The sequence below is a fragment of the Anomaloglossus baeobatrachus genome, chromosome 12 (assembly GCF_048569485.1).
Source record: "Anomaloglossus baeobatrachus isolate aAnoBae1 chromosome 12, aAnoBae1.hap1, whole genome shotgun sequence".
NCBI classification, from domain to species: domain Eukaryota; kingdom Metazoa; phylum Chordata; class Amphibia; order Anura; family Aromobatidae; genus Anomaloglossus; species Anomaloglossus baeobatrachus.
Genome location: NC_134364.1, coordinates 115120833 through 115136458, shown reverse-complemented (window position 1 = coordinate 115136458; position 15626 = coordinate 115120833). Strand labels below are relative to the sequence as shown.

At 45.8% G+C, this 15626-nt stretch overlaps 1 protein-coding gene across 3 annotated transcripts in view; it reads right to left on the bottom strand.

Moving 5' to 3' along the window:
- The window catches only part of TEDC1 (tubulin epsilon and delta complex 1), a 69661-nt gene that overhangs the window by 28870 nt on the left and 25165 nt on the right, over positions 1-15626 (bottom strand). For all 3 annotated transcript variants that reach the window (XM_075330968.1, XM_075330970.1, XM_075330969.1), the window contains exon 4: positions 1663-1824. In XM_075330968.1, the coding sequence (XP_075187083.1) occupies positions 1663-1824 (162 nt within the window). The remainder of the gene's footprint in view (positions 1-1662; positions 1825-15626) is intronic.

Genomic DNA, 15626 nt, shown 5'->3' with positions numbered 1-15626 from the left:
CCGCGCCCTGGTGCGGTGGCAGACGGGGTAATATATGGGGTTGATACCAGCTGTAATGTCACCTGGCATCAAGCCCTGGGGTTAGTGATGTCACGGCATCTAAACAGATACCCGACATCACTAACCCAGTCAAGTAATAGACAAAAAAAAAAAAGACAAAAAAAAATTTATTTGAAAAAAAAAACTCCCCGAAACATTCCTCTTTCCCCAATTTATTGAAAATAAATAAATTACGGTCGCTGTAATCCGCTGTAATCCGTGAGGTCCCACGCCGACTCTGGATCTTCTAGAATATGGGGGGCACGTTCAGGGAATGTATCCCCCATTTTCTGGAAGATCAAGCTCTCCATGAGCAGTGTGGGTGCAGTAATCTGAGAATACTGCACTCACACTGCCCCGGTCCAACTTAGGGCAGAGTGACCTGCAGTAACCTCATTCCAGAATATGAGGGGCACGCTCACAGAACGTACCCCCCATTTTCTGGAACAGCAGTCTCTCCATGTGAGGACCACACTCCTCACATGGAGAGACTGCTGATTACTGCACTCACTCTCCCCCGGTCCACAGTGGAGCAGCCTGTGCATCAGCGACGTCAGCGTCCCTGCAAGACTGACGTCGCTGATGCACAGGCTGCTCCACTGTGGACCGGGGGAGGAATCCAGCTGACAGCCGCTGTCTGCGCATGCGCCGTCAGCATTCAAGAAGGAGGCGGCGTGATCGCGGGACGGATCACCAGACAGGTAACGTATGACCGGGGGCTCGGGGGCTGGGGGGGGGTGATGGGGGGTGACCTAGTGGGACCTGGGGGGACTTGGGGACACCTTTCTGCCGCATGTGACGTGTCACATGCGGCAGAAAGAGCAGAATGAATGCGGGGGAGGGGGGGTGGCTCTGGAGACCCGGAGGGGGCTCCGGTGACCAGAGGGCTCCGGTGGACCGGAGGAGGGGTCAGGGGGAGGACATTTCCCTCCGATCTGAAATGTTTGATCATTTCAGATCGGAGGGAAATGACTGCAGAGCCGGCGGCGGCAGTTTTCAGCGCGCGTCGGCGCCATCTTGCACGCTCCGGAGGGGGGCTCTGAAGAACTGGAGGGGGCTCCAGGGACCAAAGAGCTCCGGTGTACCGGAGGAGAGGTCAGGAGGGGGACATTTCCCTCCGATCTGAAATGTTTGATCATTTCAGATCGGAGGGAAATGAATGCAGAGGCGGCGGCGGCGGGAGTTTTCAGCGCGCGTCGGCGCCATCTTGGATTTTCCGGAGGGTGGGGGGGGGGTTGGATGGATTTCTCCGGTACCGGGGGCTTTGGGGGCACTAAGGGCTCACATTTATTTCTCATCTGACATGTTTGATCACGTCAGATGAGAAATAAATAGATTTTACCAGCCATTTTTTTTTTTTTATGTTGTCGCCGGTATACGGTGTATACCGGCGATCGCATTAACGGGGTGCATAAAAAACACCCCGATTCATAATCTGGGGGGTCTCAGCTACCCCCGGTAGCTGAAACCCCCGAGATTTTTCGTCACTGGGGGGCGCTACAGGGTTTTTCCGGCCTGACGTCTCAAGACGTCGGAACAGAATAAGTACCCTGTTTTTCCGACGTCTTGAGACGTTAGGCCGTCGCTATGGGGTTAAAAATGCTCAACAAGCAATGTTTGTACCTGATATAAAAGAGCGCATTCTTCTAGATGTGCCGCATACAACGCCCGCCAGTGAAACCGCAGCTTGCCATTCATCCACTGGAGGAACCGGACATCCACATCTTGCTTGGAGGGTGTAGAACTCTCTTTAGGCTTCTGGGTTGATACTTCAGGATCTGGGCACTGGGAGACAGAATAGGAGGATATAAAAAAAAGTGTGTGTGTATATATTATATATATATTACACACACATATATATATACACATACATACATACACACACACACGCACACATACATACACACACACACACGCACACATACATACACACATTTATTTTATATATATATATATATATATATATATATATATATATATATATATATATATATATATATATATATATATATACAGTTAGGTCCAGAAATATTTGGACAGTGACACAATTTTCGCGAGTTGGGCTCTGCATGCCACCACATTGGATTTGAAATGAAACCTCTACAACAGAATTCAAGTGCAGATTGTAACGTTTAATTTGAAGGTTTGAACAAAAATATCTGATAGAAATTGTAGGAATTGTCACATTTCTTTACAAACACTCCACATTTTAGGAGGTCAAAAGTAATTGGACAAATAAACCAAACCCAAACAAAATATTTTTATTTTCAATATTTTGTTGCGAATCCTTTGGAGGCAATCACTGCCTTAAGTCTGGAACCCATGGACATCACCAAACGCTGGGTTTCCTCCTTCTTAATGCTTTGCCAGGCCTTTACAGCCGCAGCCTTCAGGTCTTGCTTGTTTGTGGGTCTTTCCGTCTTAAGTCTGGATTTGAGCAAGTGAAATGCATGCTCAATTGGGTTAAGATCTGGTGATTGACTTGGCCATTGCAGAATGTTCCACTTTTTTGCACTCATGAACTCCTAGGTAGCTTTGGCTGTATGCTTGGGGTCATTGTCCATCTGTACTATGAAGTGCCGTCCGATCAACTTTGCGGCATTTGGCTGAATCTGGGCTGAAAGTATATCCCGGTACACTTCAGAATTCATCCGGCTACTCTTGTCTGCTGTTATGTCATCAATAAACACAAGTGACCCAGTGCCATTGAAAGCCATGCATGCCCATGCCATCACGTTGCCTCCACCATGTTTTACAGAGGATGTGGTGTGCCTTGGATCATGTGCCGTTCCTTTTCTTCTCCAAACTTTTTTCTTCCCATCATTCTGGTACAGGTTGATCTTTGTCTCATCTGTCCATAGAATACTTTTCCAGAACTGAGCTGGCTTCATGAGGTGTTTTTCAGCAAATTTAACTCTGGCCTGTCTATTTTTGGAATTGATGAATGGTTTGCATCTAGATGTGAACCCTTTGTATTTACTTTCATGGAGTCTTCTCTTTACTGTTGACTTAGAGACAGATACACCTACTTCACTGAGAGTGTTCTGGACTTCAGTTGATGTTGTGAACGGGTTCTTCTTCACCAAAGAAAGTATGCGGCGATCATCCACCATTGTTGTCATCCGTGGACGCCCAGGCCTTTTTGAGTTCCCAAGCTCACCAGTCAATTCCTTTTTTCTCAGAATGTACCCGACTGTTGATTTTGCTACTCCAAGCATGTCTGCTATCTCTCTGATGGATTTTTTCTTTTTTTTCAGCCTCAGGATGTTCTGCTTCACCTCAATTGAGAGCTCCTTAGACCGCATGTTGTCTGGTCACAGCAACAGCTTCCAAATGCAAAACCACACACCTGTAATCAACCCCAGACCTTTTAACTACTTTATTGATTACAGGTTAACGAGGGAGACGCCTTCAGAGTTAATTGCAGCCCTTAGAGTCCCTTGTCCAATTACTTTTGGTCCCTTGAAAAAGAGGAGGCTATGCATTACAGAGCTATGATTCCTAAACCCTTTCTCCGAATTGGATGTGAAAACTCTCATATTGCAGCTGGGAGTGTGCACTTTCAGCCCATATTATATATATAATTGTATTTCTGAACATGTTTTTGTAAACAACTAAAATAACAAAACTTGTGTCACTGTCCAAATATTTCTGGACCTAACTGTATATATATATATATACACAGGACTTGAGAATCCAAATTGTGAGGAAGCATGAGCAATCTCAAGGCTACAAGTCCATCTCCAAAGACCTGAAAGTTCCTGTGTCTACGGTGCGCAGTGTCATCAAGAAGTGTAAAGCCCATGGCACTGTGGCTAACCTCCCTAGATGTGGGAGGAAAAGAAAAATTGACGAGAGATTTCAACACAAGATTGTGCGGATGGTGGATAAAGAACCTCGACTAACATCCAAACAAGTCCAAGCTGCCCTGCAGTCCGAGGGTACAACAGTGTCACCCGTACTATCCGTCTGAATGAAAAGGGACTGTATGGTAGGATACCCAGGAAGACCCCACTTCTTACCCCGAGACATAAAAATGCCAGGCTGGAGTTTGCCAAAACTTACCTGAGAAAGCCTATAACGTTTTGGAAGAATGTTCTCTGGTCAGATGAGACAAAAGTAGAGCTTTTTGGGAAAAGCAATCAACATAGAGTTTACAGGAAAAAAAAAAAAGGCATTCAAAGAAAAGAACATGGTCCCTACATTCAAACATGGCGGAGGTTCCCTGATGTTTTGGGGTTGCTTTGCTGCCTCTGGCACTGGACTGCTTGACCGTGTGCATGGCATTATGAAGTCTGAAGACAACCAACAAATTTTGCAGCATAATGTAGGGCCCAGTGTGAGAAAGCTGGGTCTCCCTCAGAGGTCATGGGTCTTCCAGCAGGACAATGACCCAAAACACACTTCAAAAAGCAGTAGCAAATGGTTTGAGAGAAAGCACTGGCGACTACTAAAGTGGCCAGCAATGAGTCCAGACCTGAACCCCATAGAGCACCTGTGGAGAGATCTCACAATGGCAGTTTGGAGAAGGCCCCCTCCAAATCTCAGGGACCTGGAGCAGTTTACCAAAGATGAATGGTGTAAAATTCCAGGAGAGCATTGTAAGAAACTCATTGATGGTTACCGGAAGCGGTTGTGCGCAGTTATTGTGGCTAAAGGTTGTGCAACCAAGTATTAGGCTAAGGGTGCCAATACTTTTGTCTGGCCCATTCTTGGAGTTTTGTGTGAAATGATCAATGATTTAATTTTTGTTTCATTCTCTTTTGTGTTTTTTCATTGCAAACAAAATAAATGAAGATAATAATACCAAAGAATTTGTGATTGCAATCAAGAATCAAGAAGAAACTCTTGTTTTGAGTATTCTCTGACAGAATTGCAATATATATATTGTGAGGCAGTGACAGGGGTAATATTTGAAGACCGCTATGTGTCCCCCAGAATGTGTCTGGAAACACTCTGAGTTTGCTATAGCTATTACTGGGAGTATAGCATAAAGGGTAACAGGGAGACAGATCCCTCCTCCCAGTCCAGGTTTTGTAGCAATCCTCATGTCCGGCATTTTCGTTTAAATCATGCAGAGCACAGCAGGGTGTGTCTCAGTTGAGAGCCAGGCTTGGTGAAGCTAACACATGCTGTGTGAGCTGGGCTGGCTCTGTGTGGAGTGAACACAGGCCAAGAGTGTGAGCCTAGGAGAACCTTACACAGATCCCTGCGGCTAACGGGGTCTTAAGGTAACAAGACTTTTTGATGCAAAGAATTTGTCTATATGCACCGGCTGTGATCCGGAAGAGACTTTGACAGTGGGAAATTGGATCTGTTTATGCTGCAACAATAAATAGACTGTTGGTGTGAACACGCTGCTGCCTCACGTTTTTGCCCAAGCAACGCTGCTACCTCACAATATACATACACATACACACACATTATATATATATATATATATACACACCGTGTTTTTTCCAAAAATAAGACCTCCCCCAAAAATAAGCCCTAGCAGGGATTTTCAGCATTTTCGGAGAAAGGCTTAAATATAAGCCCTCCCCCGAAAATAAACCCTAGTCCCAGATTAATAATGAAGTGTCCGTGCAGCTAAAAAAGATACAGATACTGCAGGACACTTCATTATACACAGCGGCACCCGGCAATCACACTCACCGGACGCCGAGCAGAGGACCTGCAGTGATCACACACCCGCACACACACACACACACACACACACACACAATCAGATCTCACACACAAACATCGGATCGCACACACAAACATCGGATCGCACACACAGATCGCACACATAATCAGATCGCACACACAAACATCGGCTCACACGCAAACAACAAATCACACACACACAAACATCGGATCGCACACACATCGGATCGCTTACACACTCACCTCATCCAGTGACACCGATCTCTTCTCGCCGGGAGAATCCTGAGAGGCAGTGCGGTGCAGCGCGACGAACAGGACCTGCGGCCGGACACGTGACTTGCTTCATTCTCTGCTGCCGTAAGTGCTGGATGTGATGTGATGTGATGTGTGTGTGTGTCTGCAATCGGCTGTGTGTGTGTGTGTCTGCAATCGGCTGTGTGTGTGTGTCTGCAATCGGCTGTGTGTGTGTGTCTGCAATCGGCTGTGTGTGTGTGTGTCTGCAATCGGCTGTGTGTGTGTGTGTGTGTGTGTCTGCAATCGGCTGTGTGTGTGTGATCGGCTGTGTTTTTCTGCAATCGGCTGTGTGTGTGTGATCGGCTGTGTTTTTCTGCGTTCGGATGTGTGTATCTGTGATGGCTGTGCGTGCCTGCGATCGGCTGTGTGTGTCTGTGATCGGCTGTGTGTGTGTCTGCAATCGGCTGTGTGTGTGTGTGTGTCTGCAATCGGCTGTGTGTGTGTGTGTGTGTCTGCGATCGGCTGTGTTTTTCTGCAATCGGCTGTGTGTGTCTGCGTTCGGATGTGTGTGTGTGTGTGTGTATCTGTGATCGGCTGTGTGTATCTGTGATCGGCTGTGTGTGCCTGCGATCGGATGTGTGTATCTGTGAAGGCTGTGCGTGCCTGCGATCTGCTTTGTGTATCTGTGATCGGCTGTGTGTGTCTGCGATCGGATGTGTGTATCTGTGATGGCTGTGTGTGATCGGCTGTGTGTATCTGTGATCGGCTGTGTGTATCTGTGATCGGCTGTGTGTGCCTGCGATCTGCTGTGTGTATCTGTGATCTGCTGTGTGTATCTGTGATCGGCTGTGTGTATCTGTGATCGGCTGTGTGTGCCTGCGATCGGCTGTGTGTATCTGCGATCGGCTGTGTGTATCTGCGATCGGCTGTGTGTATCTGCGATCGGCTGTGTGTATCTGTGATCGGCTGTGTGTATCTGTGATCGGCTGTGTGTATCTGTGATCGGCTGTGTGTATCTGTGATCGGCTGTGTGTGTGTGTCTGTGTGTGATCTGCTGTGTGTCTCTGTGTGATCGGCTGTGTGTGTCTGCGATCGGATGTGTGTATCTGTGATGGCTGTGTGTGATCGGCTGTGTATATCTGCGATCTGCTGTGTGTGTATCTGTGATCGGCTGTGTGTGCCTGTGATCGGCTGTGTGTGCCTGTGATCGGCTGTGTGTATCTGTGATCGGCTGTGTGTATCTGTGATCGGCTGTGTATATCTGTGATCGGCTGTGTGTATCTGTGATCGGCTGTGTGTATCTGTGATCGGCTGTGTGTATCTGTGATCGGCTGTGTGTATCTGTGATCGGCTGTGTGTATCTGTGATCGGCTGTGTGTATCTGTGATCGGCTGTGTGTGCCTGTGATCGGCTGTGTGTATCTGTGATCGGCTGTGTGTATCTGTGATCGGCTGTGTGTGCCTGTGATCGGCTGTGTGTGCCTGCGATCGGCTGTGTGTGATCTGCTGTGTATATCTGTGATCTGCTGTGTAAATCTGTCATCTGCTGTGTGTCTGTGTGTGATCTGCTGTGTATATCTGTGATCTGCTGTGTAAATCTGTCATCTGCTGTGTGTCTGTGTGTGATCGGCTGTGTATATCTGCGATCTGCTGTGTGTGTATCTGTGATCGGCTGTGTGTGCCTGTGATCGGCTGTGTGTGCCTGTGATCGGCTATGTGTGCCTGTGATCGGCTGTGTGTGCCTGTGATCGGCTGTGTAAATCTGTCATCTGCTGTGTGTCTGTGTGTGATCGGCTGTGTATATCTGCGATCTGCTGTGTGTGTATCTGTGATCGGCTGTGTGTGCCTGTGATCGGCTGTGTGTGCCTGTGATCGGCTGTGTGTGCCTGTGATCGGCTGTGTGTGCCTGTGATCGGCTGTGTGTATCTGTGATCGGCTGTGTATATCTGTGATCGGCTGTGTATATCTGTGATCGGCTGTGTGTATCTGTGATCGGCTGTGTATATCTGTGATCGGCTGTGTATATCTGTGATCGGCTGTGTGTATCTGTGATCGGCTGTGTATATCTGTGATCGGCTGTGTGTATCTGTGATCGGCTGTGTGTATCTGTGATCGGCTGTGTGTATCTGTGATCGGCTGTGTGTATCTGTGATCGGCTGTGTGTATCTGTGATCGGCTGTGTGTATCTGTGATCGGCTGTGTGTGTCTGTGATCGGCTGTGTGTATCTGTGATCGGCTGTGTGTATCTGTGATCGGCTGTGTATATCTGTGATCGGCTGTGTGTATCTGTGATCGGCTGTGTGTATCTGTGATCGGCTGTGTGTATCTGTGATCGGCTGTGTGTATCTGTGATCGGCTGTGTATATCTGTGATCGGCTGTGTGTATCTGTGATCGGCTGTGTGTATCTGTGATCGGCTGTGTGTGCCTGTGATCGGCTGTGTGTGCCTGTGATCGGCTGTGTGTATCTGTGATCGGCTGTGTGTATCTGTGATTGGCTGTGTGTGCCTGTGATCGGCTGTGTGTGCCTGCAATCGGCTGTGTGTGATCTGCTGTGTATATCTGTGATCTGCTGTGTAAATCTGTCATCTGCTGTGTGTCTGTGTGTGATCTGCTGTGTATATCTGTGTGATCTGCTGTGTGTGTGTCTGTGTGTGATCTGCTGTGTGTCTCTGTGTGATCTGCTGTGTGTGTCTTGGATCTTCTGTGTGTGTCAGCGTGTCAGCTAGCAGCAGGGGAGGACGGCGTGCAGCACCGACTGGAGATCACAGGAGGACCTGGGAACCACGCAGATGTCCTGGTCTGGTGAGTATGAGTCTCCTGGGAAGTGGGGGGGGGGGGGGTCTGCTTTTTTGGGGGGTAAACTTACCCCCAACCGTGTTTCTCCAAGAATAAGACCTCCTCCAAAAATAAGCCCTAGCGCTTTTTTGGGGGGCAAAAAAAATATAAGACAGTGTCTTATTTTTGGAAAAACACGGTATATTACATACCTACACATACACACACACGCAGATAAATAGGTAGAGGCAGCTCATCTGCATAGAAAAACCAACAGGACACTGAAGCTGGCCGCATCCTGACAGCTTATGAGCAACGTTTAAAAGCTGTAGCGCTAATAATTTCTAAGCGCGCGCACTTTGCCCAGGACACCGACCACCTCCAATAAGACTGCTGCAGTGGACAGTAACCTAGGCAACAGGAAGTAAACATCCCTTCGTTCTTGAGGACAGGGAGTATTTTTTTAAATAACTGGTAGCTGCAATTTTACCCATTTTTGACCATCATAAACCCCCTCTAAAAGCAGAGGAGATGGGTCCTCATCCGGTTTCCTCTATCATCCTGCCCTCAGCTATCTGATTCTTCTCTTAAAGCGCAATAAAAGGGGCGGGGATAAGATTTTTATAAGCTTTGAACACTCTTCAATTAAGAAAACAGGTTGAGTCAGACGAATTCCATCAATGAAACCATCTGTAATAAAGTGGAAATTCACAGTGACCGGAAATTCAGACGCTGATCAGTGACTGCAGTAACATAAAGCTCCCATCCCTATCTGTATAATGTGTGCAGGTTAACTAGTATTATATAGTGCGAGTATAACCTTTTCCCACTTATTAAAACTTGATTTAAAAAAAATAAAAAAAAAAAGTTTGTTTTGCTTTTATCTTTCTCCAGTGGTTCAAAAGACACTTCATTTTTAGATTGAGCATGCTCACTTTTGCCCAATTCAAGACTGAGCTCTGCAGAGGCTCTTTTTGGGTTCTAGAGCTCTGGTTTCGGGGGATCTCAACAGTCAGACTCCAATTGAACAGTAAGTTGTTCCCTATAAAGTGACTAAAAAACAGCAAGACTTTGCGTTCTGAGTTTTCTCTTTCTCTGGGAGTTCAAAAGGCAATAAATGGAATGGAGGGTGAGCATGTGCACCTTTGCCCCATCAAGACAAGGCTCTGCAGAGGCTCTTTTTGGGTTCTAGAGCCCTGGTTTTGGGGTATTTCAACAGTCACACCCCTATCGAAAAGTAAATTATTCTCTATGAGGTGACTAAAAACCAGCAAGATTGGCATTCTGAGTTTTATATTTTTCTGGGAGCTCAAAAGGCAATACATGGACTCGAGGTTGAGCATCCACACTTTGCCCCATCAAGACAGGGCTTTTCAGAGACTGATTCTTTGGTTGTGGAACACCGGTTTCAGAGGATCCCTACGTGACTCATTCTTGGGTTCTAGAGCCCCAGTTTTGGGGGATCTCAACAGTCCCATCGAACAGTAAGATATCCCCTATGAGGTTGAGCATCCAAACTTTTGCTCCATCAAGACAGGGCTCTGCAGAGGCAGGTTCTTGTCTTCTAGAGCCCTGGTTTCGGGGGATCTCAACAGTCAGACTCCCATCGAACAGTAAGTCATCCTCTATGAGGTTAATAAAAACCAGCAAGACTAGTGGTCTGAGCTTTATCTTTCTTTGGGAGTTCAAAAGGCAATAAATAGACTGGGGGGTTCAGCAAGCACACCTTTGCCCCATCAAGACAGGGTTCTGCAAAGGCTGGTTCTTGGGTTCTGGAACAGTTGAACCCACTCACAGCTAATACGTTATCACATCTCCAATGGATAACTTAACAATTTTGAGAATAACCTCTTAAAGAGATATTCTGGTCAAAGCAAATTATCTGCTATCTACTTCTCCGTATTCATGACCGCTGGCTATCTAACCCCCCCCACTAATAACTGGCTGCTCTGTCTATGTACAGTGTAGACAGAAAGTTGCCAATCAATGGTGTGGGTGGGATTCAACAGAGCTGATTATTGAGAGGATTAGCAAATAAAACAGGGATTTAATCAAAACTATAGCAAGAAGTCCAGTAAGTGACACATCGCTGGAATCAGGGTTTTTGTTTGTATTTTATAATGTCCTGAGATTGAGAATCCTATATCAGGTGACAGATTCCCTTTAAGTAGCTGGTTATAGAAAAGCGGTAAGCTCTGGTACGCAAGCACTATCTGGCGGCGATACTGAAGTGAGTGTTGCTAAGTAACTAGGACGGAGTGATATTATAGTCAGTTTAGAGTTGCTAGAAAACAAGAAATAGCAATATGGATAAATAGATACAGCTCAGCTTTATATGGATATATGCGAGGTTACAAATACAAAATCAGCAAAGCCTTGAATCATTAATGGAGTGTCGCTGCTGTGTGAATGGAGGTGATGCACCGGGAACTGACGACAGGGAAGAAGCGTAATAAAAACAGAATATACAGTGTATCCACCGCCATTAATGTGAGAACGGCGGCAGCTATAGGCATAGAAGTGGTGTCTAGGTATAGTAAAGTAGCCATGTGCTATGCAATGAAACCACCTATAGCGCCACCTGGTGGAAAACAACGGAGTTAGCATTTTTATCTCGAAAACGGAACGAGATAGAGGAAAAAAGTGAATTACAAAGTTGAAGGACATCATCAATTCAATACGAATCGACACCTTGCATACAGAAATACTATGATTAGAATGCGTAAAACTCACAAGGCTGCGGACGTGAAGCGATACCTCATGGAGACCTTCCTACAAGTCATTGGGTATAGTTGCTGTGTGGAGTGGCCTCCCCGCTCACCTGACCGGACCCCATTGGACTTCTTTCTATGAGGTCACATCAAACAAAAGGTGTATGCGACCCCTCCACCAACATTGCAGGACCCACGACGACGTATCACAGATGCTTGTGGAAACGTGTCACCTACCATATTGCACAACGTGCAGCAAGATACAGTATGCTGTGCAGAGTCCAGATGTGCATTGCAGCTGACGGAGGCCACTTTGAGCACCAAAGTTAAATGAGCGCCATATGCGTGACCAGCATTCAATGTTTTGGGGGGGGGGTCATAGGTTTCATATCATAGCATTTCTGTATGCAAGGTGTCGATTCGTATTGAATTGATGATGCCCTGCAACTTTGTAATTCACTCTTTTTCTCTATCTCGTTCCGTTTTGGAGATAAAAATGCTAACTCCGTTGTTTTCCACCAGGTTGCGCTATAGGTGGTTTCATTGCATAGCGCATGGCTACTTTACTATACCTAGACACCACTTCTATGCCTATAGCTGCCGCCGTTCTCAAGTTAATGGCGGTGGACAGGATATGGGTGGACAAACTGTGTAACGCACACACTATTGACACCCAAAAAAGTCTGGGCAATTTTGAATTTTTTTCTTTCTGCAATCACAACCAATTTGTTTGCCTTTTATATACTATGTAATGTATTAAAAAGTGGGGGAAAAATATTCTATTTTGGTACACTGAAGAATAAAAAAAATTGCAATATCATTTTTGTCCTTGGATTGTTAACCTATAATACACTGCACTGCTTGAGCACTGCAGGGTATTATTCCAGCATTTCCATGTTAGACTTAATTCACCTGTCCATGTTTCATGGTAAGAGTACAGAACAGTGGGACTGGACCGGCCGCAGGTCTCATGACCCAAACTCAGTCTCATGAGGCTTATGAGTTCAGGTCAGAAGACGCAGGGCTGGTTTTGATATTTGTAGTCCGTACACAGATATTGAAATGCAGTCCTTACACCGACAGGCCTCTGCCAGTTTGTAAGATCTCTGTTCGGGGCAGATGGGATGACAGAGGGAGCACTCTCCCTCTGTCTAACTCTTCAGAGTTGTGATTCATTGCAGTAGCTGCAAGGATGGTTTTGATATTGTACTATGTACACAGATATTGAAATGCAGTTCTTATGCTGACAGGCCTTTAGACTTTTGCCAGTTTTTAATATCTCTGTTTCCGTTGCATGGGGGCAAATGGGATGACAGAGGGAGCACTCTTCCTCTGTCAAATTCCTCACAGTTGTGATTGACGGCAGCAGCAAGGCTGGTTTTGATATTGTAGTCTGTACACAGATATTGAAATACAGTTCTTATACCATCAGGCCTCTGCCAGTTTGTAAGATCTCTGTTCGGGGCAGATGGGATGACAGAGGGAGCACTCTCCCTCTGTCAAGCTCCTCAGAGTTGTGAGTGATCGCAGCAGCAGGGATGGTTTTGATATTGTAGTCCATACACAGATATTGAAATGCAGTCTTTATACTAACAGGCCTCTGCCAATTTGTAAGATTTCGGTTTCCATTGCATGGGTGGCAAATGGGCTGACAGAAGGAGCACTCTCCCTCTGTCGAACTCCTCAGACTTGTGAGTGATTGCAGCAGCAGGGATTCGGGTTCTCACTGGTCCCCCCATTTTCAGCAGGAGTCCAGCTCCAGGCTCCAGCAGCTTATTGTGCTTGTGATCAATATGACGTATATATCCGTCATGGAGCACTAATCGAGAAGCAGCTTTGACGGATATACACGACATACAGTTAGGTCCAGAAATATTTGGACAGCGACACAATTTTCGCGAGTTGGGCTCTGCATGCCACCACATTGGATTTGAAATGAAACCTCTACAACAGAATTCAAGTGCAGATTGTAACGTTTAATTTGAAGGTTTGAACAAAAATATCTGATAGAAATTGTAGGAATTGTACACATTTCTTTACAAACGCTCCACATTTTAGGAGGTCAAAAGTAATTGGACAAATAAACCAAACCCAAAAATTTTTTTTTTATTTTCAATATTTTGTTGCGAATCCTTTGGAGGCAATCCCTGCCTTAAGTCTGGAACCCATGGACATCACCAAACGCTGGGTTTCCTCCTTCTTAATGCTTTGCCAGGCCTTTACAGCCGCAGCCTTCAGGTCTTGCTTGTTTGTGGGTCTTTCCGTCTTAAGTCTGGATTTGAGCAAGTGAAATGCATGCTCAATTGGGTTAAGATCTGGTGATTGACTTGGCCATTGCAGAATGTTCCACTTTTTAGCACTCATGAACTCCTGGGTAGCTTTGGCTGTATGCTTGGGGTCATTGTCCATCTGTACTATGAAGCGCCGTCCGATCAACTTTGCGGCATTTGGCTGAATCTGGGCTGAAAGTATATCCCGGTACACTTCAGAATTCATCCGGCTACTCTTGTCTGCTGTTATGTCATCAATAAACACAAGTGACCCAGTGCCATTGAAAGCCATGCATGCCCATGCCATCACGTTGCCTCCACCATGTTTTACAGAGGATGTGGTGTGCCTTGGATCATGTGCCGTTCCCTTTCTTCTCCAAACTTTTTTCTTCCCATCATTCTGGTACAGGTTGATCTTTGTCTCATCTGTCCATAGAATACTTTTCCAGAACTGAGCTGGCTTCATGAGGTGTTTTTCAGCAAATTTAACTCTGGCCTGTCTATTTTTGGAATTGATGAATGGTTTGCATCTAGATGTGAACCCTTTGTATTTACTTTCATGGAGTCTTCTCTTTACTGTTGACTTAGAGACAGATACACCTACTTCACTGAGAGTGTTCTGGACTTCAGTTGATGTTGTGAACGGGTTCTTCTTCACCAAAGAAAGTATGCGGCGATCATCCACCACTGTTGTCATCCGTGGACGCCCAGGCCTTTTTGAGTTCCCAAGCTCACCAGTCAATTCCTTTTTTCTCAGAATGTACCCGACTGTTGATTTTGCTACTCCAAGCATGTCTGCTATCTCTCTGATGGATTTTTTTCTTTTTTTTCAGCCTCAGGATGTTCTGCTTCACCTCAATTGAGAGTTCCTTAGACCGCATGTTGTCTGGTCACAGCAACAGCTTCCAAATGCAAAACCACACACCTGTAATCAACCCCAGACCTTTTAACTACTTCATTGATTACAGGTTAACGAGGGAGACGCCTTCAGAGTTAATTGCAGCCCTTAGAGTCCCTTGTCCAATTACTTTTGGTCCCTTGAAAAAGAGGAGGCTATGCATTACAGAGCTATGATTCCTAAACCCTTTCTCCGATTTGGATGTGAAAACTCTCATATTGCAGCTGGGAGTGTGCACTTTCAGCCCATATTATATATATAATTGTATTTCTGAACATGCTTTTGTAAACAGCTAAAATAACAAAACTTGTGTCACTGTCCAAATATTTCTGGCCCTGACTGTATGGCAAACCAATTCCATCAGTCAGGACAGAGATCTGCTGGTATCCGCAGCTCATCTTTTGATTAGGTGGCCTGTTGTGACAGCACACATGCATCATGCCTCAATGGTGACATCACGTCATGCCGGCTAATCAAAAGAAGAGCCGTGGATGCTGGCGGGTAAGAGGTGATGCTCTGGATGAATGCCCTCAGTGAGAGAAACAAAAAATATATATATTCTTGTAGTTGTGATACCTTTTAGTGGCTAACTAAAATAAAATAAAATGGTGTTACAAAGCAAGCTTTCGAGACTCCTTAGGCCTCTTCATCAGGCATAGTATGATACCATACCTGATGAAGAGTCCTAAGGAGTCTCGAAAGCTTGATTTGTAATACCATTTTATTTTATTTAGCCATTAAAAGGTATCACAACTACAAGAATATATATATTTTTGTTTCTCTCACTGAGAGCAATAAATCATTTTTCAACTGGCTAAGGCTACTTTCACACATCTGGTTTTTGCCGTCAGGCACAATCCCGCGAACTGCGGATAAGGCTACTTTCACACATCCGGTTTGAGCAGTGCGGCTTAATCCGGCTGTGAAACCTATGCAACGGATGCAGCGAAAACACCGCATCCTTTGGAAACGTTTTTACATGCGGCCCGTCCGTTTTTTTCCGGTTGCGGCACGCTACTGAGCATGCGCAGTGGAAGAAACCGCATGCGG